This window comes from Schistocerca nitens, chromosome 9, assembly GCF_023898315.1.
Source record: "Schistocerca nitens isolate TAMUIC-IGC-003100 chromosome 9, iqSchNite1.1, whole genome shotgun sequence".
In the NCBI taxonomy this organism is placed as follows: Eukaryota; Metazoa; Arthropoda; class Insecta; order Orthoptera; family Acrididae; genus Schistocerca; species Schistocerca nitens.
This window is the reverse complement of record NC_064622.1, coordinates 178,963,000-178,990,142: the sequence shown is the minus strand read 5'-3', so window position 1 is coordinate 178,990,142 and position 27,143 is coordinate 178,963,000. Positions and strand designations below refer to the sequence as shown.

The 27,143-nt window shown below is 38.9% G+C and overlaps 1 protein-coding gene across 1 annotated transcript in view; it reads left to right on the top strand.

Moving 5' to 3' along the window:
• The first annotated feature begins 17,210 nt into the window (after positions 1–17,210).
• Positions 17,211–27,143, top strand: part of LOC126203222 (coiled-coil domain-containing protein 86) — a 34,505-nt gene continuing 24,572 nt past the window's right edge. The window contains exon 1 of the mRNA XM_049937467.1: positions 17,211–17,464. Within this exon, the coding sequence (XP_049793424.1) occupies positions 17,283–17,464 (182 nt within the window). The 5' untranslated portion in view covers positions 17,211–17,282. The remainder of the gene's footprint in view (positions 17,465–27,143) is intronic.

The window sequence follows — 27,143 nt, the reverse complement described above, 5'->3', positions numbered from 1 at the left end:
TTTATTTCAATCATCTTGTGTATTGTGGGAGTAGCTTAACTTACACCATGAGATGTCCAGCTTCATGTGAGAGCCGATGGATCAAAACCTGCTAATGCCCGTTTAGCACTTGACACATGCCTCAAAGTAATGAAAAAACAAAACACATGGCAGTATACAAAGCTGTAGTCATATATTGCTTGGATGTGTTACAGCAGGAGAACAATGTGGCAACTGCATATGAAAGAACAACACAGGAACTCTTTCTTGTTGTACAGGTTTCTCTGGGGAGAACAATATAGATTCATATGGAATTATGAAGAGTTTAGTGAATTAAGACTTTCAGGATTCATGAGAGACATATGCAAAAATGTTCAGAAAAAATATTTATCATTCAACATAACTGTATTTAAAAACAGTATCGATTTATTATGTATATTATCTTTAGTTCTATGTTAAAAATATTAATAACTGTGAAACAGTTGAATGAGTTTATATAATAACTTACTCAGGTCTTGATCTTGGATGAGGATTGATGTGAGACATTATGACCATACTTATGTTTCATTTTGATTAAATATATGAGTTTATTTGCTCTTAAAACGTTTATTTATGTATCTTTAGCATCCCTATCATTGTATGAAACTAATGGCTTATTTTTTCAGAGTATCAGAATGTGCAATACAGCACGAGCCTATGACTGATTGTTGTTAGCCATTTCCACAGGCGCAACCTATTATTTGAATGTTGCCAATATGAAATGGCACAGAGCTGTGGAAATAACTTACAAAGTTTGTGTTGTAATTATATAACCACTTGGGTATATCTCATGTTTGCACTCCCCATCCCCACTTCCCATGATTTAATAACTGTAAGCACTGAGGAATGGATTGAACTGCAGTGTAGTAGCTGCTATTTGGGATCCCCTGCGCATGTCTGCCGTCTGGGCGCTGCCACAGAGGTCAAAACCTCCCCAGTGTCTAACTGCAGATGTCAATACTAAATATCACCGACGATTGACTGAGTGTCTGCCTCCTTTGGTCTCGTGACCCTGAACAAAGTATCAGACTCCCGTCCTGTTTCTGTCTCTCTCAAATGACTACATCCTATTTGTATTTGAACCTACTCTTTACTTTAACTCTGTTAAGGTAATCAAATGCTTCATCACACAAGAAGTCTCTTCAGGTAACAGCACAGAGAAGTTGTAAATTTCAGGTTTCTGCTACGTAGCACTTATAAAAATTCGGTAATATAGCTGATCTTATTACGGTGGTCATCCCTCCCTGTGTAGGTAGGAGATTGAAATTTCGTTAAAAGATATTGCTGCAACGAAAAACACCTGATTACCACTCCAATTCCCGAATCATATCCATGGTACTCTACTCCTTGATTCCATAACCTGGCAGTACATCATTAAACGCAAACTGATCGGGTAATTAATTATACTGATCATGAGAGTCACTTTGCACAGTGAGTAATTTTTTTCCAACAGTCGGATTATGCTCGCCAAATAGCTCAATTGGGAATCCCTGAAGGGAAGACTGTGTTCTTCTCGAAGAAAACTATTGAGAATTGACATTTGAAGCTGTCCACAGAAGGATTCAACCACTGCCAACATTCATTTCACATAAAGAACATCAAGATCAGATATGAGAAATCCGCACTCATAATGTGATGTGTTGGCAGTCCTTTTCTGTCGATCTCTTTGTGAGTGGATTAGGAAAGGGAGTGACTAGTAGTGGTAGAGGGTGCCCTCCACCACACATTGTATGATGGCTTTCAAAGTCAGTATATAATGTAAATTAAAATTTGGTCTATGTATTAAGATATCATTCAGTCCATTTATAGGCACACTAAACTCATGGAAGAATGTTGTCTCTTATTTATCGAAAACACAAAAGACTGAATTTCTCCTGCTGATTGTGTCTCAGTAAAAATCTTTGTATTAGTTCCTAATTTTCTTATTGCAGTCACTTCGCAAGACGAATGTGAAAGGTTACTATATGTTTGCCAACAATACTTAGAAAAAGTGGTGTACAGCTTATAACCCTCCTACCTCTAAGGCTAATTAGGCTTTTCTATATTACTGTGTACCTAATCTATGGGAAAAAGGCATCTACTCCGAAGAATAATGCAAAACCGAGAGAAGTAGATGAAGTTATAACTGAATCACCACTGCTCAGTACTTTAGCAACGACGATTAGAAACGAAGTTCGGTTAACTTTATATGCTTTTATTATGTAAACAAATTTTTAAGTAACAGTAGTTAGTGGGACATTTGGAAAATGGTTTTCAAAGTACGTCTTTAATGAAAATAACCAACGTTCGCCAGTTGCTCACTAGAAAAAGAATAATTAAATTGAAAGGGAACTTTATACTCGTAAGCAATCTTATGTAAGAATTTAGGTGGCTTCCTGAGGTAGGAACTGTACCTAATGCACACTTTCAAGTACTTCACAGCACACATGTGATAGTAGTCAGATAATAATCAATAGTAAACACATACAAAATATTATATTAATTTTCAAAGATCAATTAAACTAAGATTGTTTTCTGACTGTGGACAGAGTCATAATTGTAGCAAGCAGAAAGCTTGTTTGAATTTACTCATTGGTAAGGACTGTCATTTAGCTAGCAGTTACTCTCATATATCTTTGTAATAAAAGTTATAATTTATGCCACAAGCTGTAAATTAGAAACTCTTCTTTGACACTGAAATTCAGTGTCCAAGTTAAATAAAGTTTTACTACCAATTTTTTATTATTAAACTTACTCTGTTTTTAGCAAGTGACTTTTGCATCATTCTATTTCTGACATTATTCATACCACAGTCAAAGATATCATTATTATGTAATTGTCCAAAAGTTTGAAAAATTAAGTTCTGATAATCTAATAAATTAATTTTCACTTCATTTTCTAATTATCTCAGTTCGTACAAAGGGATATGAAGGTCAATACTTGGATAATGGGTTAGGAAAATTATTTACTTGACAATATACACGAAAACAATGTTATTTAAGCAATAAATTTCCGACTATGCTGGTCACCCTATTACACATCTATTTATAAAAACTCTAAATTTTACTTCACTTTATGATGCCATTGGTTTGTCAACTGCTTCATTTAGCGGTAAAATAGGGCACAGGCTGATCTTCTTGCCATACAATAGCCAATAACAAGAGCCCTTGTACTCTTGATATTATGAGAATTATGCTGCATTTGTACTGTGTCCAATAAATGCCATAAACATAGCTTTCCCATATTAAACATCCGCCAAAACAACCATTTCCTTTTTCACTGCTCTGCACTTTGGAGACAGACTTTTTATCTCCGCACTTTTGTATAGCTACACCAACGATTACACACAACCAGTCACTACAATGGTCTCCTCACGACTCCGAACTGCTACTTTTTTGGTGCGCTCACAAGCCTAGTGATAATGCATTTACAATTTATTATACTCCTTTACAATAGTTTTTCCCTGACTAGGACACCGTGTCTACTTACAAAATGTTAACATTCCTCGTGTATTCTCTTTCTTAAATAACAAATAGCGTTTGTAGCTTGACAACAATTTTACAAGAATAATATTCAGCACAACTAATAAAACAAACTTCGTAAAACGTGGAGAAAATGTATGATCATCCACAGAGTTGTGGTGTTATAAGCTCACTTCTCAACTCCCCCTTCATCAGAGTATTGCTTGTACACCATATTCTCACTAATCTTCCAGTCTTTGATATACGGCATTTGAATCCACATGGTTTCCACGAGAAAGATATGTACTCCACCAAGTCACAGACCCTGCTAATTCTCTCAAAGTTCCATCATGTTCCAACAGCACTGTTCCATTAATTAGAAGGCTGTCTAGTTCTCCACCTGTCACTGACCAGGTAGAGAGCTATCACAAAAAGAAAAATAGCACAGCAACGTACAGGAGGAAATTAGCAACCATGTAGAGTCTACGTGGACTGCACAAAGAAATTCAGAGTCATAACGCCTACAATTCGTTGATATCGAATGACAGTCTACGAATATCATCCTCTACACGTTCTTATCTCCTTTATCATATTCCTATGATTATTAAGTGAGAAATATGACAGTGCATTGGTGCCACAGACTTCGCTGATGCCACAGTCTCTCTCCCTCCCTCTCTCTCTCTCTCTCTCTCTCTCTATCTCTCGGTGTTATTCTTATAACATCCTGTGGAGTAAAACTAGGAACTATAAAAACTTCACTAATGCCTCCTGCTAGAGAACTCGATAAGATATTACTGCTTCTCTCTCTTCCAGCACATCGAAAACAAACACTGTCTGTGTGTTGAGATAGAGTATATTAAATATACATGTATTGGTCCACTGGCCAGTGAACGAATTCGCTTGCCCAGACTTGTGTAAAGTTCTGCCGCCCATGATTTAGGAGGACCATATAACATGAAGTATTAATAACAATGTGTTGTCTTTAGTATGTGAGTTGTTGTCTTCGGTTCTGTACTTCAAATGGTGTGTTCTAATTGTGTGTACAGTGCAGTTCATTAAACCGAAGGTTTGTAGGCGCATACATTCGTAATTTCTCGCCTATGGTGTGTTGGAATGAAACAGGTTAGGTTAGGTTAAACCTGTGTTTAATGTGTAACTGCCGGATACTTTATTGTTGTATGTCTGTTAGTTATTGTTCAGTGATGTACTTAGTAGAACTATGACTCACACAGTTTGCGAATTTCAAGATGGCAGAGTTAGAGGAGCAACACATTTACATTAAATTTTGCATGAAAATCAAGAAGACCTTTATCGAGACACACCAAATGAAGCAGTAAGCCAAAGTGATGAGTGCTTAAGTCGTACTCAGTGTTACGAATGGTTCACATGGTTTAAAAATAGCTAGACAGAAGTTAAAGACGAACCTCATTCAGGACACCCTTCGACGTCTACCGACGACATTCATGTCAGGAAATTCAACGAAATTGTGTGTGCCAGACTGACCGAGAGATTGCAAAAGAATGTAACATTTCAGTTGGATCACGTCATGAAATCCTGACACAGCGTCTTGGGATGTATCGTGTTGCTGCCTAGTTTGTCCCACGGCTTATGAGTCAAGAAAAGAAAGACCTTCAACTCACAATCTGCGAAAAGCTTTTGGATCGTGCAAATGAGAACGAGATGTTCCTTACGAGATTCATCACTGGTGATGAAACAAGAGTGTACTGTTACGATGTTGAGACCAAGGTTCAATCTTCACAAAGGGCTGGGGAGGTTCTCCAAGATCAAATGTCAAAGCTATGCAGATAGTTATCTTTGATTTTGAAGGATGATTTAATCATGAATTCGTGGCACAGGGACAAACTGTTAACCGATGGTACTATTAGAACATGTTGCAATACCTGCGAGAAAATGTAGGAAGGAAACGGCCTGAAATGTGGCGAGACAATTCATGACTCTTGCATCACGATAATGCACTTGCACATTCATTCCTGATGGTGTATGAGTACTGCACAAAAAACGAAATCACTGTGCTGCCTCATCCTCCGCACTCTACAGACCTGATCGTCTGCGGACCTTTTTTTTATTTCCAAAGTTAGAAACCCCATTGAAAGGACGAAGTTGATAGACGAGATAAATGAAAATTCACAGTCAGTGCTTTGCACGATCTTGCAAAGGGCATACCAAGCCTGCTTGGAAGTCGAAACGGCGTTGTGAGCGGTGTATCAGTCGTGAAGGAGAGTATTTTGAAGGAGACCATGCACAATAAGTAAAAGGTAAGTGTAGAAAAATGTTTTAGACCAAATTCTGGAATTTTCCAAACAGACTTCGTATATGTATAGCTACACATCAAATGACGCCAAATACACTAAAGTGTACACACAACTTATCATACGCAAATGACACATTTTTATTGAAAAATTATTTGAAGTGTTAATACCCACAATATGAATAACGTAAAGAGTGGTCTGAAGCACTGTACTAGCTCATAGATTAACAAAATGTCTCAGGTTCACGATGCATTGCAGTGTCATTGATATTAATACTACTTTAATGTCATGGTTTAATGTCATGGGTTTGTGTAGAGACATATTATTGTGTGGCATATTTATAACTGATCATTTCAGAGTAAATTAATTTCTGTGAATTTATGTACACTATATGATCAAAAGTATCCGGACACTTGGCTGTAAATGACGTAGAAGTTCGTGGCGCCCTCCATCGGCAATGCTGGAATTCAGTATGGTGTTGGGCCACCCTTAGCCTTGATGACAGCTTCCACTCTCGCAGGCATACGTTTAATCATGTGCTGGAAGGTTTCTTGGGTAATGGCAGCCCATTCTTCAAGGATTGCTGCACTGAGGAGAGTTATTGATGTTGGTTGATGAGGCCTGGCATGAAGTCGGTGTTGCAAAACATCTCAAAGGTGTTCTGTTGTTCTATAGAATTCAGATCAGGATTCTGTACAGGCCAGTCCATTACAGTGATGTTATTGTCGTGTAACCACTCCGCCACAGGCTGTGCATTATGAACAGGTACTCGATCATGTTGAAAGATGCAATCACCATCCTTGAATTGCTCATCAACATTGGGAAGCAAGAAGGTGCTTAAAACATCAATGTAGGCCTGTGCTGTGACAGTGTCACGCTAAACAACAAGAGGTGCAAGCCCCCTCAATGAAAAATATGACCACACCATAACACCACTGCCTCCGAATTTTACTGTTGGCACTACAGACACTGGCAGACGACATTCACAGGGCATTCACCATGCCCACACCATGCCCACACCATGCCATCGGATCGCCACATTGTGTACCATGATTCGTCACTCCACACACCGTTTCTAAACTATTAAATCGTCCAATGTTTATGATCCTTACACCAAGCGAGGCGTCGTTTGGCATTTACTGGCGTGATGTGTGGCTCATGAGCAGCCACTCTACCATGAAATCCAAGTTTTCTCACCTCCCACCTAACTGTCATATTACTTGCAGTGGATCCAGATACAGTTTGGAGTTCCTATTTGATAGTCTGGATAGATGTCTGCCTATTACACATTACAGTCCTCTTCAACTGACGACGGTCTCTGTCAATCAACAGATGAGGTCGGCCTGAACACTTTTGTGCTGTATGTGTCCCATCACGTTTCCACTTCAGTATCACATCGGAAACAGTGGACCTAGGGATGTTTAGGAGTGTGAAACTTCGTGTACAGATGTATGACACAAGTGACACCCAATCACCTGACCACGTTCGAAGTCCATGATTTCCGCAGACCACCCCACTCTGCCCTCTCCCGATGTCTAATCACTACTGAGGTCGCTGATATGGAGTACCTGGCAATAGGTGGCAGCACAATGCACCTAATATGAAAAACGTATGTTTTTGGGGATGTCCAGATACTTTTGGTCACATAGTGTAGCTGAGACAAAACATAGCTGTTATGCGACAATCACAATAATTTACTGAAAAATTTTATAATCTTTGTAAATAAATTAAAATGACACTGAAGCTAAATAATATAATTAAATTATGTACTTTGTAAGTTATTTCCATGGCTCTGTGCTGTTTCATATTGTCAATATTTTAAAAAAAAGGTTGCGTCCATGGAAATGGCCGACAACAATCAGTCATAGTCTCATGTTGTATTGTGTATTCTGATACTGTAAAAAAATAAGCCACTAGTTTCATAAAATGGTAGCGAAGCTAAAGATACATATATAAAGGATTTAAGAGCAAATAAACTCACATATTTAATCAAAATGTAACATAATTATGGTTGTAATGTCTCTCGCATCTATCCTCATTCAAGATCAAGACCATAACTTCATTCAACTGTTTCACAGTTATTAATATTTTTAACATAGATCTAAGAATAATATACATAATAAATCGATATTGTTTTTAAATACAGTTATGTTGAATGATAAATCTTTTTTCTGAACGTTTATATACATAGCACTCACAAGAAACCTTAAAGTATTAATTCACTGCACTCTTCATAATTCCATATGAATCTATATTGTTCTCCCCAAAGCAACCCATACAACAAGAAAAGTTCCTGTGTTGTTCTTTCATATGCAGTTGTCACATTGTTCTCCAGCTGTAACACATCCAAGCAATATATGACTACAGCTTTGTACACTGACATGCATTTTGTTTTTTCATTACTTTGAGGTATGTACCAAGTGCCAAAATGGGATTAACACGTTTTGATCCACCAGCTCTCATCACACCAATACAAGAAGGTAGGGGGGAGAGATAAATGGTCATAGAACATAGACACACACTCCTAAGGCCACGAAGTTCAGCACTTAAGCATGCTATAACGTTAAAGCGGTGTGATTTGAGATATATTAGTCATGCTGAGAAACTTTTTAAGATGACAAAACTACTAGCTCCTACACCAAAGGAAAAAAAAGACAGATTTTTTGTGATCCATGCAGCTTTCCAGAGGTACATAGCACCCACTGTTCACAACCGATTAAAGTTCAGAAATTATGCTATGCTCACATCAGCATTATAAAATGATTGTCAGCAAAGGAAAATGCATGAAGCATTGACATCTTATGAGGAAATATACAAACACATAGCAGCAGTGTTTGATATGTGATGTTACTCGCCATGCTGCTCTAACTCCATGAACAGAACACAGTCCCTTCCACACATGACATCTGTCAAGCTAATGTATGTACGAGGAGTACAGTACCTCACAACTCCCTAACTTAATATGACTGCAGTTATGAAACTGAAGATTCGCTCTATCTCCAAGATGTGGTAGGGAAATGAAGTACTTCGCATGTATCTTCATCTGCCTAGACGAGGGTGCTGAAATAGGTTTTCCATTGGTTTGGTGGACATGATTCACAGGACGTCCTCTGCTGACTGCACCATGGAGAGGTTAACGATCACAGGTAGACAGCACTCGAAGTCACACACAGGACACATAATTGTATATGAGTCGAATGCAGGTTATACTACACAATTGATACACGCTGAGAGAACAAAACTAATATTAAGTGCGTGATAAATGACCTGACACAACATCTCCGTCCCTCTAGAATGCATCACCAGCCTACCAATAAATCATAGGTCATTACAACTCGTGTCAACCAATTACTCCATCTACTTTCTATCATCCTTTAACGCATATCCATGTCAATTTAGAGGCAGATGGTTATCTTCTCCAGGAAGGCAGCAAAGATAGCTCTCAACTTGTATGTATCCCTGTTGCCTCAATAGAAATTCAGCAGAATGTTGTTGAAAACCATGCAGCAACTGTTCTGGAAAATATTTGTTAGGAGACACAACATGGCTGTGATTGGTAGAGAGTCCAGAGTAGCAGATTGTAAATAATATTTGTTGAAGTTTAAATTATGTAAACAGTCTTGTACAGAGTGAAACATGCAATACATTCTGTGGTGGTATATTGCAGCCCCCCCCCCCCAAAGCTGATAATATAATTCTCTTCAGCTAAGGACATTTTATAAAAATCTATGAAGTTGTTGCCAATATCTTTAGGGTCACACCTCAGCTTGTGATCCAACATACATAAATTTATTACTCTACATTTGGTAGTCATCCATGTTATAAAATTTATTCCGGCTGTCCTATCATTGCCCACGAAAAAGTCTGTTTCCCTGCTTCCCAGTGCTTTTGTGGTGTCACCGCCAGACACCACACTTGCTAGGTGGTATCCTTTAAATCGGCCGCGGTCCGTTAGTATACGTCGGACCCGCGTGTCGCCACTATCAGAGACTGCAGACCGAGCGCCGCAACACGGCAGGTCTAGAGAGATGTCCTAGCACTCGCCCCAGTTGTACAACCGACTTTGCTAGCGATGGTTCACTGACAAAATACGTTCTCATTTGCCGAGACGATAGTTAGCATAGCCTTCAGCTACGTCATATGCTACGACCTAGCAAGGCGCCATTATCAGTTGCTATTGATATTTTACATAATGTACAGACAAGAGCTACGTTCAACATTAATGGATTAAAGTTAAGTATTCCACCAGCTACATCCTTTTTTTCTAGTCTAACTTCCTTGTCCTGTTCCAGACCTCACGCCAGCCTGCGTGAGATAAAACGCGTGCCTTTCGGCTTCCTCTTACATTAGTGGGTTGGCCCTCTTGCCAATCCACAACAGCTTTCATGTAAACTTTTTTTCATATTAGTCTTGCTGTCACATACTCATTCCGATGTACAAGAATTTTCCCGCACCAAGCAAACAAATAAGTACCTCAACATTCTCTCTCGATTTCCTCAAATTTTGGGGTACTTTCCCTCAAATTATACTATTTTCCGACAGTTTTCGTAATTTTCCCGATTTTATGTATTGGCTGATTCGCAAAATTCTTTTGTGCGATTCTCAAACGTTAAAAATGTTTTTTTTTTTATTATGAAGACGTATCATCGTAAGGTAGTACTGTGTATTCTAAGTGATCTATTTGCCTCCTGTAAACTGTTAAACAGTTAATTTGATAGTGGACTATTTCGCTCTATTTTAGATATCGAAATTCGGTCAGCTCTCCCTTTGTCCCCAGCATTAGCCTACAGGAACATGGTATTGTGAGAAGAGATGAAAAGCTCTGTCTGTGTGTTTGGAGACATTGGTTTACACACATAGAGGAAGTAGCCACTTGAGAGAGACAGAGACAGGAACACAGTATGGAGTTTCCCTATCAACAGAATGCCACCACTTGATTATTTGTTCAGGGTCATGAGATCAAAAGAGGCAGACATCCAGTTCATGGTCGTTGATATTTAGTATTGTCACCTGCAATTAAGGCATTGGGCGGGTTTCGACCTCTGCGGCAGCACCTGGGCGACAGACACACATGTAGGGGACCCCAAATGGCTGCTGCTATACTTCATTTAATTCCATTGCTTAGTGCTTACAGTTATTAAATCATGGGAAGTGGGGGTAGAGAGTGCAGATGTATGCTCTACCCAAGTGGGGGAGTCCTGTGTCCCACAAACTGGTTAAATAAAAAATATGCATCAATATATTGTTGACATTGATTTGGATTTCGTGAGATCCTACCTCTTCAGGACAGATTGAGTTTTTTTTCCTGACAATTTTTTCTGGGAGAGAAGGGGGAGGGAGGGGCCTATGTGGGAGAGATAGGAGGGAGGGGCCAATAAGTTAGTAGGTGGGATGTCTCCTGGTGGTCGCATTGTGCACTAACTCTGTCGATCCCTACACTACAATGTGAGTGCACACACAAAAATTTTCCATCAAGACAACAACTACAATCTGCAGCAGTGTAATTATGTAACTAAGAAATGTATTTGCTGGATGTGACATTTTCCCCCTAAATAAAGAGATCCAACTTCTTAAAATTGAATTTTATAAATAAACAGTATATTCTAAGCTATGTAATTGACATTGACTTCAATTTCGTGTCATGAGATCCTTCATCTCCAGCACAGACTGAGTCTTTTGCCTGCCAGTTTCCAGGGCATCATAAATCTATCCCAGGGGGTCATAAATCAATTAACAATAGGTCATGGGAAGAGGTAAGTGTTATGCAGAAAACCACTTATCAGAACAATATGTTAAGATCATAAATCAATCAGCTGACACAATTTAATTAATTACGAATCAATTTGATATCAAAAGTGTCCCAGAAACTGCTTTCCCCTCCTACTATTGTCATCCATAAAAACTAAGGCAGGGCCAAATGCATCTGAGAAGATGCACATGGAGAAGGAGTACACTGTCACAATAACATTGACCAGTGAGTGGGTGTACTATGTTCAAAGATTTGGAGGTCATTGTGGTGGTGCCAAGTTCCTATGGGACCAAACTGCTGATGTCATCAGTCCCTCGACTTACACACTGCTTAATCTAACTTAAACTAACTCATGTTAAGGACAACACACACACCCATACCTGCCAGAGGACTCGTGAGTCTGAGGCAGGGGGGGGGGGGGGTGAACTGTGAACTGTGGTAGGTCCCTTCAGACTGCATGGCTATCCCATGCGGTGGAGGTCAGTGGTCAGTGTGCTGAAGCAACATTATGCCTCAAGACACCACACCTGGACCAGCAAGACTATTATATTCAATAATTTTCATGGGAGCATTCACCATGTCCATCTTTCCAGGGGTACATTTGGCTGTCACTTCATTTTTATGGATGACAAAGAGTGACCATGCCAACAGCACAGAGAGAGGAAGTCTTGGAATGAAAGGATATTCAGTGAAAAGACTGGCCTGCCCATTCTCAGACTTAAATCCTATTAAGCACATGTGGGATCCATCTTAGAGGCGCATTTCAGCATGTCCACGTGTACCAATGACCATACAGCAGTTGTCAATCGTACTTGTGGAGGAATGGAACTCCTTATCGCCAGAACTGCTTTTCAACCCTGTGGGAACACGTTGTATTACTGCCTGTGGTGACGACACACCCTATTAATAATCATGTCCTAAGTTTTTTAGTACCCAGGGGACCATCATGAATCACAGTGTCTTCGGTATAATTATTGATTTTTAATAAAACTTCAATTTCTGTTCGTCTCATTGCGTATTTCTTCCAGTAACCTTTTGTACTATATTGTTGCATTTCTTTCTATACAAGGCACAAGTTTCATGGAGCTATGTTACTTGCCAGTGACACATCTTGCGAAAGTTACTTCGTCCTCAACTTTTTCACGCCAGTTTTGCTAATTTGCTGCACGTCATTATTCGAAATTCATTGATTTTAGGGACATTTCCACTTTGGTGCGCCAGCAAACTTTATTAAAACAGAGACACCACAATACAATCAACTGCAGTACAAAACTTAACTCCTACAGTAAACTATTTACGGCATCTGAGCTGTGACACATGTTGCAAACAAGCACAGTGCCCCAGCATTTATCCTGCAATAGCTTTAGGGCAAGTTCATTCCAGATATAGAATGTAAATGATTCAGATGCCCATAAAACGCCTTTACATAATCCACAGTACTTTCGAGCAGGGTATACCTGTACTGGCAATATATTGACATTCAAAATCTGCAGAAGGCTTACAGATAAACCTTACACTGTACCATTTTGGAGTCTATGTATGTTGGTGATAAAAATCCTGTTCTGCTCTTTTGAATGCTTACCCCATAGATATTCCTACTGTGTGATTCCAATCCAACCTCATGATCACTGAACTTCCTTTCAGAAGAGACTAACGTTATATTCTGGAACAACGAATGCACCAATAGATGTCTCTGGCGTCAGAGTATCGTTAGAGAGCCTATATGCAGCGAGAGAGAGGGAGAGAGAGAGAGAGAGAGAGAGAAATCGAACTTGACTAAATGATCAGCTGTGACACCAACTCTTTCTTGCCATGGGTCACTCTCAACTCCTATGTTTGCAGCGCTTTCTGAAGTTGAATTATTATTTTGAGGACTTTTGGAAAAATGTTTCAGTCTATATCATATCCTGTCTACAGATTTTTTTGTCTTGGTCCTTGGCAAGAAAAAAATCGGCTTCGAAAATTTCCGATCACAATTATCTACAAAATATTTCTCCTGCTTGTCATAATGTCACATTTAGCTCAGTAAGCAGTATTCCAGGTCACAAATCATGCCATCGGCACTTCGAATCTCGCTTACCAGATTACTTTTTTTAATTTCCATTTGAATTGCATTTATCGAATTTAAATGTCAAATAACAAATCCTGTATAGTACCTGTTTATGTTTCATTACTAATCACATGAAAATGCAATTACATGTAGTAAAAGATTTTTCGTTTTTGAAAATCGGCTATTGTGAAACTGATTTTCCATGGTTTCATTCGTTAGCATTTCTAACCATCACTATGAAAGTGTGACATTGGAATTTTCTGATATAAGATACAGTTTCTAGGTCCACAATGGTCTCATCTAAAATATATTGAGTTTAGAGGGGGAAAACTATATAAAGTTTAGAAGCTACTATTTTCAACTATAAATATCCTAGATGGAAACTGATATCGCTTCAAGGCATCTAAAATAATACAAATGAAACTCTTTTTTCTGGCCACTTCCCATTTTTTTGCAAAACATTGCAAGTACCCACAGACTCAACAAAAATTAGGTGAAGATGAGATTCCAAGAATTTTTCCCAGTCAGCGTTATTTAAGTAAACAAACTAAATCTGTGCCTGTGATGAATTAAAATGTAAGAAGACTGCGGAGAGTGGAAGACATATGTAAGAAAAATGAAGAGTGTCTTGCAGAAAATGTGATTAAAAGCTTTACTATCAGGTGAAAACATGTAGGTAGCTTTGCAGAAAGTAACAAATTACTGCATATTTTGATAAATGATTAACTCTTTTTCTACACACTGTCAGTGGATAAAATTCCAAAAATTCAAACTACTAAGATGGAAAAGTGTATGGCTTCCTTATGTTGTTCAGTTGGAAATAAGTCAAATAACCTTATCTCCTGGTTTCTCAGATGACAAAGCTGTGGTGATAAGAGTGTAAAGTATACACCAATTTCAAAAAACACCATGCAAAATCTTACCTCACCACATAATGTACAAACAAGTTTGGATATTTCTCCAGTATTTCCTAGTATTTTACGTTCCCTCGAGTAATTTCCTTTGTGCATTCCGATAGTAGAAATGAATTTATCAAAACAGCTCATCAGAAGTACATTGTTTGTCAAACCAGATATCTCACTGTGTCTCATTGTTTGTGATGAGTAAAATGACAATGAAATTATTTTGAATTAAGGGGCTGTTTAATAACATCACAAACCATTTAGCGCCTGTTACAGTTAATATGCACAATAGATATTTGCCGTCTTTTTTTACATTTGTTGTCGTGGAAAAAATTGTTTTTTAATGTGTTATATATGTGCATGTACATGATGTACGATAGTTGACAGTTGCACAACTTTTTTGTTTTCGTCATTTATTATATTTCTATTTATGGCTATTTAAAAAGGAGTAGTATCACTGGTTCATTCTTGTACAGATTTGTTTATCATAGCATTGTCCTTCTGTATGCACCTATGCTGCATCCTACCATATATTTGACTTCTGCACAATGTTCCCATTTTGTATTTCATAATTTATGACATTTGTTAAAATTCCATTTCTATTTATTTAAACGGAAATATATCAGTGATTCGTTCATATGTGCGTGAGTTGAACATACAATTGCACATAGACGAAAACAGCTTTCTTTTTACAGCATACTGAGATATCCATTCTGGAAGATCAGGTGTTTATTTGGCAGCTGCATGATGTTGTTATATTGAAAGCTCTGCCTTGTCTGTGCTGCCATCATGTAGGATAACAATATTGTGCTCGATACTTTGACTGCAGACACATCTATTGGTGCCTTCGGTAGTCAAGGGTCCGATGCCAGTCTCCCCCAAAAGGCACGTGTCAGTGACACGTGAGTGTCTCGCGCCAGTAAAATACCTGGCTATGTTGACATGTTGGACTGGAAACCAGCATCACATGACTAACTGCTGTACACCATATCTGCCTGGCTGCAATTACAGATGAACAACTGACACAGAACTCTGTGCTCGAGTGGAATGTGATTGTGTACTCATAGCTATAAAATTCGTGTAATTTTCTTCATTTTGATCCCTCCGCTACTCGTATGCTCTAAGCAAATTAGCGAGTGTACTAAAATGGCTGACTGCTATAAAACGGAAAAATATGGTGCTAATTTCATTTCAGTTGTGCTTAAGAACTTTCGCGTGGCAAAAAGGAAAGAGTGTGATTTGCTATTAAGTTAAATATCATTGTGCATTAAATATTGAGAAATGTATTATGGTGTTGAAGATTTTCTCGCGCAGTTAATACAAGAAGACGATACCATACACCACTGATACACTGGGGATTATTTTAAATACATTTATGTAGGTATTTTAAGCCCTTAATGCCGGGTGTCGTGAATTCGCATCATACCAATGCTGTGCTAATAGCTGGATGGTTAATTGTTTTTGAATGCCAGTGCCATTATGTGCTGATTCTTCATGAAGCTACCAACACTTTGGAGAAGCCCTGTATTTTCATGAGCGTTTTATCTTCCATTTAGAACTTTATTCAGGCATTAATGGGTTGGATGTAAGTACTACTCCCTGCCCACAAATGTCGAGTAATTTTTTTTTGTAAATCAATTAAAAAACTTTAAAATTGCGTAAACACTTCCCTGTTAGCGTTTAATGTAAGTCGTGAAACTCATATTTTTCTTGGCATCTATGTAACTGGTAAAGGTAGATCACTGACATCCACATCCCAGCGAAGTTATAACTATTAGGATTTATTAACTTTAAAAGCGAAATCTTGATTACTACCATAAGTTGTGTCAAGCCTGAGTACATCACGTCGTTCTGATAATAACTCACGCAACTTTTTTATGCTTTTGGACTAAGGCATTTTTTTAGCTTACCATGGTCTTACAATTAATGTTGTAAATCACTGAATATGGTGGCCTATGTGATTCAGTCACCTATTCAGTATTCCTTTGATAATTCTCGCTGTTTCACTTTTCCACAAGAATACTGTTAGTGTACAGCAAAGACTAATACAAAGAAGACAGTTATAATAGAAAAAAGGGAAACTTGTAAGCAAGTATTGTATAGTATGCAAAGAGACTAATACAAACAAGAAAATTTTAATAGAAAAAAGTGAAACATATAAGCAACTGTTTTTTTACTTACAGTGGTTCCTGATTTATGAAGGATGAAACCACTTTTAATAGCCTGCTATATACCTAATGAAGGTGTGACTACCATGTCATTTTAAGATCCAGGTATATAACTAGCTGCCCGTCACTCCATTTGCGATGGAAAATGTAGACAGCATCAGATTCCATGTTATTTAAAATATGGATGTCATGTGAAAGAACAATTAAGAGTACCATTCACGCCACCTTTCTTTCCCACCTTAAATATGGTGTCATATTCTGCAGCATTTTGACAGCTGCTAAACGAGTTTTCAGAATACAAAAAAATCCCATTAGAATCATAAAGAATGTAAACCTTGAAACTCCTGTAAGCACTCGTTTAATATATTATGGAGACTCGTTTTAAGTAATATAATAGGCAAGGAATAGAATATTTAATAGAATTTTTAATAGAATATTTAACAACCATAACAATGTTTTTATTGTGAACTTCAGTGCGAAGACTGGTTTGATGCAGCTCTCCACAGAACTCTGCCGTGCGAACTTGCAACCTTTCTCCGGTTCGGAACGCCGCGCAGCCAGGCGTTTTACTGGCGCGAGTAGTCCCTCACTGACGCCACCATCTCTGGTTAGTCTTGTATCTTTGATTAATCTGAATTGTTGCACGTGAGTTGAATTTGTTGTTTATGTTTGGGTTGCTGACGTCATGGGTATAGAATCTGTTGTAAAAGTGTTAAAAGTGGAAGATGTACTATCGTCCAGTGAACTAGGTCGTAAAAGAAATAACGGTGCATCAGAAGACTCCAGCTCCGAGAACGAGGTTGATGTTCCTAAAGTTGTCAGAGGACGCCCAAAGTCTGGCAGAGTGTGGAAAACACATAAGAAAAGGTCTGCAGCATGAATAATTACTATTTTTTGTACTTTCGTCATCACATTTAATCTAGATATAGTGTCCCAACGTATAACTTACCGTTGAACCGCGCGATATATGCAACACCGGTTTAACAGAATTAATCCAGCGTGAGACGGTAATAAAGAAGTAAGTTTCTGTTACGTAATTAAGCGCGTTGGTGGCAGGTGTCGCCCACCAATTAAAATGTAGCTAGAATAAAGAAAAACATTTTTAAGTGATAATGCTTGCATTAATTTGATAAAATAGTAACAACATGTTATACTTTTGATTGTACACGGCGTTGTACTGAATATAACGGATTTGTTGATTCATAACCACTAGACTGATTACAAGAAAGTTACACAAATATCCTTCAGATTGTTCATACTCTGAAATTTCAAGCACCACTTCCTTGTCGTTTTCATCTTCCACAGACTTGGCAATGCCATCGGCAGCCCAATGGTTCTTAAGATAGACATATGACACAACTGAGCCACGCAGATTGAGTCCAATTTTCGTGCAATTACAAAATGTGATAAATTGAGGTTTCCACATACTGTCAGTACTGTCATCAGTTGCATCATCGTGGCTCGTGCTGGATATAGCGACAGTTTTATTTTTCATTGGATGACATGACATTGGACCATTTGTTACTGAAAGCACCAAGTAGTATATGCCTACACTCTTATTGGGAGTGTTTATTTTGGAACCTCTCTTCTTGCCTTTGTCATTGACCTCATATATAGGCATTTCTTTTCTTCCAACAGTCTCTGAGCCAACTTCACATTGCTGAACAAATTGTCATCTGTTACATTCCTGTTCCAGAAGTGGGTTCCACTTATCTCAACACATCATCACTAGCAGCATTACTGACACAAAACTTTCCTGCAGGCTGTCATCCAATAAGTTGTTCCAAATTAATAGTTTAGCCAGTTTTAGCACGAACAAGAGAATATATTTTTATGCATATTTTGCAGGCTTATTGGGTAAGTACTGCCCATGGCAGCAGTTCTCCCTGATAAACAGTGTCTGGTTACACATTACGAAAGAGAGATAATCGCTAAACTTACATACAATTACTTCAAGTATGTCTCTGATTGGAGCTATCTTGAACAATGCAGTCAGCGGCATAAAGGATGCTGATGAGAGATCTATTTTCTATGCTGTCTGTAAAACGCGCATCTGCTGCTCTGGTAATTGAACAAATGTTTTCAGTGTACATATTAGATCTGGAAACAATAATTTGCATTATGTCGTATATTGCAATCTTGACCGAACAAACCCAACTTTTGCTCTTGGGAAGATGAATAATTATGTTTCTTGCTGGAATACACACATTTTATCGAGCAACTCATATGTCCCATCTTGTTTTACAACCTTCTCCATAATAAATTTAGATGAACTGGCTGTGTCCTTATCACTGATTTGAGACAATCAATCTATTTTCCTCATCACTCACCTCTTGGGCTTACTCGATATTATGGGAACTTGCAATCAACCAATTTCTTTATCATTTTTATCAGATCACACCTCTAACTCATCACACCTCCAACTCCTCTTTCTCCTCAAGTAACTGTAGAACAACAGTCGCATCTTTTGTAGTCTCCATCGTCTGGCATTTTGCATTCTGAAATTTTTGTAGAGATAATATATTTCTTACAAACTGTAGAAGGGAAACAGAACTGTGCTACTGTTTACACAACAAAAACAAACACCACCAGGGCGCTGATGACCTCGATGTTGAACGCCCATAAACCCCAACACACACACACACACACACACACCACCACCACCACCACCACCACCACCACCAATGAACATTCAGCTACTGAAAGGTCTGACACTAAAAATCAAACCATAGTGTCACAAACTTGTGACAAGTGTCACTTGTGGGGGGGGGGGGGGGGCGCTGTATTTCGATGTGGTGTGCCTCAGGTTTGTGGGAGCCGTTCACGGTGAACAACCATTAACTTTTCAGAATACAAAGGGTAAGAATGATAGTTCAATAATATGTATTATAGGCTAAGAATGGGTGTATTTGTCTTTCAGTAACTTCTGATGTGAGTTTCTTGGAAAAAATATCCACATTAATGTGGGTAGACTTGGTAGCTAGTCTGCTATATGTAATCAGTAGCACCTAAAAGGAAATATTATGTTTTCTACATACACAAAACTCACATATACAGTTAGTCATTTGATGTTAAAATCAGTTGTTAATGTCGGTAATAACGGAACCTACCAATTCCTGACTTCGGCCTCATTCCATGACATGCTGATGATGTGTCATGTGATAACATATGTGCACACACACATAGAGAGACAGAGAGGAGAACACTTAACGATATTTATTATGCATCTATACTGGTTTTTTGGAATCTAGGTAGTGGTGACAGAGTGATCTGCAGCATAGCTGTAGCCTCAAGTTGAAATGTAACAATTTTTTTGAGTTGAAAAAGCAGTGAGATATCCACATAGGGCGAAAAATAACATGAATTCTGATTTTGATAAATTAAGTTAAAATGAACTCTCATACCCACCAAGTGTGAGAGTATGGCACCCAAAACATAACAAGCCATGTACTATGTGAATCTGATATACACTGAGGTGACAAAAAGTAATGGGATATCTCCTAATATTGTGTCGGACCTGCTTTTGCCCGGTGTAGTGCAGCAGCTCGACGTGGCATGGATTCCACAAGTTGTTTGAAGTCCCCACAGAAATATTGGGTCGACAGAAGCGTCCGATCCCACGCGTCGGCTTTGACCCGTGACGTAAGGGTGTTGTCGTGTGTGACGTCATGACGGCGCGGAGTTTGGTTTGAGTGTGGCTGTCTCCAGTTCTGTTTTATGTTATTTTATTTACTTTTCTCATCTGTTCGTTCTATCTCGTGAGATTTTTTTTTTAAGACAAAAAACACTAACCAGCTACTGAAGCATCTTTATCTTCTATGGGATGCAGGGGTTACGACCCCTGGGGAGGTGGGTGGGTATTCATGCATGGCTGTCTTCACTTACACGTTTTAGCTACGCAAGGCGTCTAAATTTGTTTATATTTAGTTTGCCCCCCACCCAAAACACCCCATTTCCCGCGCTTGTCCCGTTAGTGTCAATAGGCTTCTTGTGGAAAGTGTGTGTGTTTGTTTTTGTTTCCGCCATATTTGTGACGTCATGGTTCAAAGCAGACGGGCGGGATTGGACGCTTCCGTATTTCCGAAATATTGAGCCATACCGCCTCTTTAGCCATCCTTAATTGCAAAAGTGTGGCCATTCCAGAATTTTGCACTTGAACTGACCTCTGGGTTAGGTCCCATATATGTTCCGTGGTATTTGTTATGGGCGATCTGGGTGGCCCAGTCATTCTCTCAAATTGCCTAGAATGGTCTTGAAACCAGTTACAAACAATTGTGGCCCTGTGACATGATTGGGAACCTGAAGTCCATGAATGACTGAAAACTGTCTCCAAGTAGCTGAACATAACCATTTCCAGTCAATGATCGGTTCAGTTGGGCCAAAGGACCCGATTCATTCCATGTAAACACAGCCCACAGCTAATGGAGCCACCACCAGCTTTCACAGTACATTGTTGACAACTTGGGTCTGACCACACTCAAACCTTACAATCAGCTCTTACCAAGTGAAATTGGGACTCATCTGTCCAGGGAACGGTTTTCCAGTCGTCTAGGTCCAACAGTCAGTAAGTAAATGTCATTGGCTGCTGCATTGTGCATAGTGAAAAGTAATGCCTGAAATTTGGTATTCTTGGCACACTCGTCATACTGTAAATCTTAGAATATTGAATTCCCAAATGATTTCCAAACTGGAATGCCCCATGCGTCTAGCTCCAACTACCATTCCACATTCAAAGTCAATTAATTCCAGTTGTGCAACCATAATCATGTCTGACAACTTTTCATGTGGAGCACATGAGTACAAATGACAGCTCCACCAATGCACTACGCTGTTGTATCTTGTGTATGTGATTCTACTGCTGCCTGTGTTATGATTGTTCTGCCGTCTGTGTACATGCATATCATTATCCCACGGCTTTGGTTGTCTCAGGGTTGTTATTTGCATTTAACCTTGGGACTCCAATAGCTAAAATTAACTTTATGGATTACCAAACAGGCATGAAACAGTAGCCCGCATCTCGTGGTCGTGCGGTAGCGTTCTCGCTTCCCACGCCCGGGTTCCCGGGTTCGATTCCCGGCGGAGTCAGGGATTTTCTCTGCCTCGTGATGGCTGGGTGTTGTGTGCTGTCCTTAGGTTAGTTAGGTTTAAGTAGTTCTAAGTTCTAGGGGACTGATGACCATAGATGTTAAGTCCCATAGTGCTCAGAGCCATTTGAACCATGAAACAGTATCTGAAAAATAACAAGCCAGTTATGAAAAAAGATCAGTTTTATTATCTGCACTTTAAGTATTTAGCGAAAGTGAAACCCACAATACCTACAAGCAAAAAATAAAATAAAATAAAAATGTTCATAATGAAACCTAATAACATGCCAAATGAACCAATATACATCTGGTATCATTAATTTCAGTTTACCACAGTACCTGCCAAACACTTATTGGCACATTCATAATAAAATACAAAAAATGAATAAACACATCTTAATAACATTCTTAACCTATGAAAAAACACCACTGTGCAAACTAGCACAAACCAAATAATAAAACACCATTCAATACACAACAGCAGCAGAAAAAAAACCCTTGCTCCCTTCTATTTCTTTTTTCTTATTTACATCAACATATAGTACTTTATATTCAGCTGCCTCAGCCATAATTTGATCACTATTGAAAGTGATAATTGTTTAAAGTCCATTTTCTGTTCAAGTGTTGTTTCTCCACACTAATCCTTTACTATTAAAACTCTCATCATAGCATTCTGGCAGTATTATTGACACAGTGGTTACTGACAGTGACAGTTTTTTTAACTGCTAGTCCCAAGCTATATGTCGCATAAATGTTAAACATCGTATGTCATTTCATCATCATAATCATCATAGAGAAGTAGATAGTTAGAGAGAAATGCATGCTGTTGACTAATGAATTTCCATCTTTGGGGTTCAGAAGCATTGGTATTGGAAGAGAAAATGCAAAGTTCACAGATTATTCCCATAATCATTCAGGATGCAGATTTGAAAGTTATTCCACTGGAAACAGTTCTTATGGGAATAGCCATTCCTAATTAAAGTTTGTTGGTCATTATGCCAACCTAAAATTTTGTGCACATTCAATACTTGTTGACAGAGTATGTCCAGTTTGCCCTTTTAATGATTAACTTTGCCGTGTTGGGGCTGGAGTATGCAAATGCGAATGGAATGAACTGTGCAAATTTTATAATGATACTAGGTATGTAAAGGTCTCTGGGGACTATATTCTTACTTCTGCATATATTAAACCTACTGATAAATAACAGTATCATCATTTAATCAAATGTTACCATTCAATGTTAAATCCACTGACGAAATGAAGTGGTTAACTACCAGCTGGATTTGCAGTCTATCTCATATCCGTGTTGCATCATCCAGATTCAAGTTTCATTTGTTTCCCAAAATGACCAATGCCCAGCGGTGGGATCGATTTTCAGAAACAATCTATACAGTGCTGTAGGTTAAGGTCCAAAGAATGACACCCTGCAACCATTCACCCATGTGGGCACTTCTTTGTGTGTAATCAATGAAAAAAAAATTCGTTTCATGCTACTGGAAGAAAGAACCGCTGTTTGAGAATAGAGGAGTAGCGATGAGTATAAGCAGAGACCGGTATTTGAGCATATTACACTCTCCGCATTTTGCAAAAAATCCACTTCCAGGAAACCCGAAACCAGACGATCGTTTATATAAGATACGACCTATATTGGATTAATGATTATAAAGAATCTGCCTCGATTGCAAATAGAAACCGGATGTTGACCTAGGTTTCAGCGCGGATAACCGTGCCTTCTTCAGAACACACTAAAACTACAAACTGCCTGAAGAGGCATGGTCCAACATTAATACAGAACACTGAAAAGGGCAAAAGACTCACATAAAATGTAAAACAAATGGTATGTGTGTACCATGTCAATAGTTGTACTTAGCTCAAACGTCAGAAGTATGCTTCCTCCCCCCCAGCCAACGTTCGGTGGGCCGCGGGCTCTCAGGTAAACTGAGGTGGCGCCGGTGGCTAGGTTGTGAGAATGTCGGAAAGGAACGCACATGCGCAAATTGAGAAATCGTCTTCTTCCATGTGATCGGCATAAAATGTGTTACGAAGGTGATCCGATGACCGGGTTGAAGGCACAGGAAGCTAATTCATGTGTATGTATAACGTCCTAGCTCAAGGATGATTTTATAGAACTATAGAACATGGGGCTGAAACTATATGTGTGGGATAGCAAATTCCATGGATGGTAAAAATGCATGCATGCAGGACAGACAAAATACCATCAGCTAGAAGCAGGCTAAAAACATGGGGATGAATAACCCATTTTTCAATAACTTGGGGTCGGTGATAGTATTTGATAACTACGCTTGGATAAGCATGTAAAGTTACTATATTAAATTCTAAGTGCTATTGACCAGAAAAGGGTCAAATTAGTATGACAGGTTTAATGTAATTGCGTGAAAGGACGTACAACGTCACTTTCATCGCCCTTATTATCTATTGACTGACAGAGGTCAAAGTGATTAGTGCTATCAGGTGTTACCAGAATGGAAAAAATACATATTCTGATAACATTATTCCTGCTGATTCTGCACATCCGCAAGCCCAAAAAATGGCTTTCTTTCATTCAAGTCTACATTGTGCCATGGCTAGCCCCCTTTCCCCAGAGGCACTAGAAATGGAATTAGTTATGCGGGAAACTATCGCTAAATTCACACTTAGTAAGACGAATGTACAGTAAGAAAATAAATAAAAATAATAATACGGCTTCCACATTAGGTGATGCAATTATCTGTTCCTTTCATAGGTAAAATAAGTTACAAATTAGGACCTTTACTTAAAACCTATGGATTTAGAGTAGCCTTCTCCACTAATAATTTGAAAAAGAACCTAATCCACTCTTTACAATTCGCTGGTGATAAACTTTCTCAGTCTGGGGTTTACACAATTACCTGCGGTGACTGTCCGAAATATTATATCGGTCAAACAGGTCGAGCTCTAGCTACTAGATATAAGGAACATATTCCCACCAGAAGTGGCGACGGTACGTGAGGTTCCACCTTCGCTGAACGTCTTGTACAAATGGCTCACGGCCATTTTTAAAAAACGTTAAAGTGACGTCATACGTCTCATCATGTATACACACATAACTTTGCATACCATCTGGTAACACCTGATAGCACCAATCACTTTGATCTCTGTCGGTCAATAGATAATAAGGGCGATGAAAGCGATGTACATCCTTTGACGCATGTATATTAAGCCCGTTACATTATTTGACCTTTTCAAGTCAACAGCGATTAGAACATAAAGGTAGTTTGTCTGTTCCACACTATATGCTTTCACAGACCTCACTTGATTAAGCTTCATGGTTCAGTACCTCAAGTACCTGATTTTAAGAAACTAGTTTTAGGTTCTTTTTACAGTATTTTGGTACATATCTGATAGCACTATTCAAAATGACCACTGTCGGTCATTAGATATTAAGGACGATGAAGGGGTGAGGAAACACTTCTAACGTTTGAGCTAAGTACAGCTATTGACATGTTATACACATACCATTTGTTTTACATTTTATGTGAGTCTTTTGCCCTTTTGGGTGTTCTGTATTAATGTTGGACCATGCCTCTTTAGGCAGTTTGTAGTTTTAGTGTGTTCCGAAGAAGGCGTAGTTTTCCACGCCAAAACCTAGGTCAACATCCAGTTTCTATTTGCAATTGAGGCAGATTCGTTATAATCATTAAATTATTCACGATTGCTGACGTGCTGCAATGTTAATAGTTCTTATATTGGGTTATTTTAACATGAAAATGTCTCTCAAGTGTATTACCCCTGAAGATATTTATCAATAGATGAAGCTATGATTCTTTGGAGGGGAAGATTGTCATTTAGGCAATACATAAAAAAACAAATCTGATTCTGATTATCAAAGACAACTTCTTATATTTCTTTTGACATTGCACGGTTTCTTTTCATGACATTTAGGCAATACATAAAAAAACAAATCTGATTCTGATTATCAAAGACAACTTCTTATATTTCTTTTGACATTGCACGGTTTCTTTTCATGACGTGAAAGGCTAGAACTTTCTTTCATGAGTACTCGGAAAATGTTTTCTTGTGTGTTAAGTCAACTTATTGCGTTGTAAAGTGTTCACTTCAGTTTTTTGCGAAAGAATGTGTTGTGCTAAATTTGTTTTAATAGCACCGCAATTGAAGTAATGGGGCACATGAGAGAAGCCTCCACGTAGGGTGTACTAATTTCTACACATCCAGGCATCCCCTGGGCATCTATGATAAATGTAGCTGCTAATTCTCTCATACCAGGAGCAAACGTGATACTAAATTGACAACCTCTATCAGATTCGATCTTAAAAATGCGCATTTGACGTAAATACAATTTCAAATGAATCCAGTTTCCTTTTATTTCCTTCTTAAGAATTTGCATTTTGGAATCCAAATTTTTACTGAATACAGTGGATCTGTTGCTTGTTTGAATTGTATTTTTTGTTATATGATCAACAAATCATGAACATTTGAATGATGCCTGTGGCCACTATAGGTGTCAAGGAGCAAACAGACTTTAAAACATGACCACAATACAGTCTAAGCTTATTTGAAGTAATCCATCTAAGGTGTCATCATTAAGTCAGTATAGAACATGATCCTACAGATCTTACAAGGCCTTGATGTCAGCCTGTAGCTCAGGTGTGCTTAGGAGCATCGGCTCCGAGCGGTACCTGCCGTTTCAGAGTGTTACCGGCTAACACTCGCATGTTGCTGGGCCGCACTGGAGAGCTGCGCGCCTGCACTGATGCCGCAGCGGATGTGTTCAACTTTGTTTTCCCTCAGAGTCTCGGACTTTCCAGCCAGAGGAAATACGACGCAGGCTCTGATCACACTGTTATGAATTCTTTGGTTGGATGGCACATTATTAAAACAGATTTCTGAGGTAATGTGGGTTCTTGGCAACAATACATTAAACTAAGGCAACAGTATTCCCCTCCCCCTGCGGGAATATCTAGAATAGGCCCGAGGTATCCCCGCCTGTCGTAAGAAGCAACTAAAAGGAGTGTCTCACTTTTCGGCCCTGTAAGGTCAGGTCCCATTTTATGATTTGACAGCCACTTCCCAAATTCTACAGAAGTGCAGGCCTTATGGGAAAGGATGCCTTAAGTGGTGCATGAGTTATCCACATTGCCCTTAGATTTGATCTCCTGAACCTTGTGTCATGGCTTTGCATCTCCCCTTGCAATTCATCTATTTGGGCGAGGACACTTTCTGTGGTATGTCATCTTCTTCTGTCGTCTCCTGTCCTCTTTCATCCCCATGACAATATTGGATTTCTCTGTACTCAATATCCAGCACAGTAGCTAATTCATTGTGACGGGGCCATCATGTACCCATTTGGTGGTGCCCCCCTGACAACACAGGTATCGCAGTGCTGATGCCTGAGCTGTAAACTCCCCACATATGCCAAGGGGTAGATGCCTGTCTTCCTGGGGCATCAGGACTCCTTTTCCCAC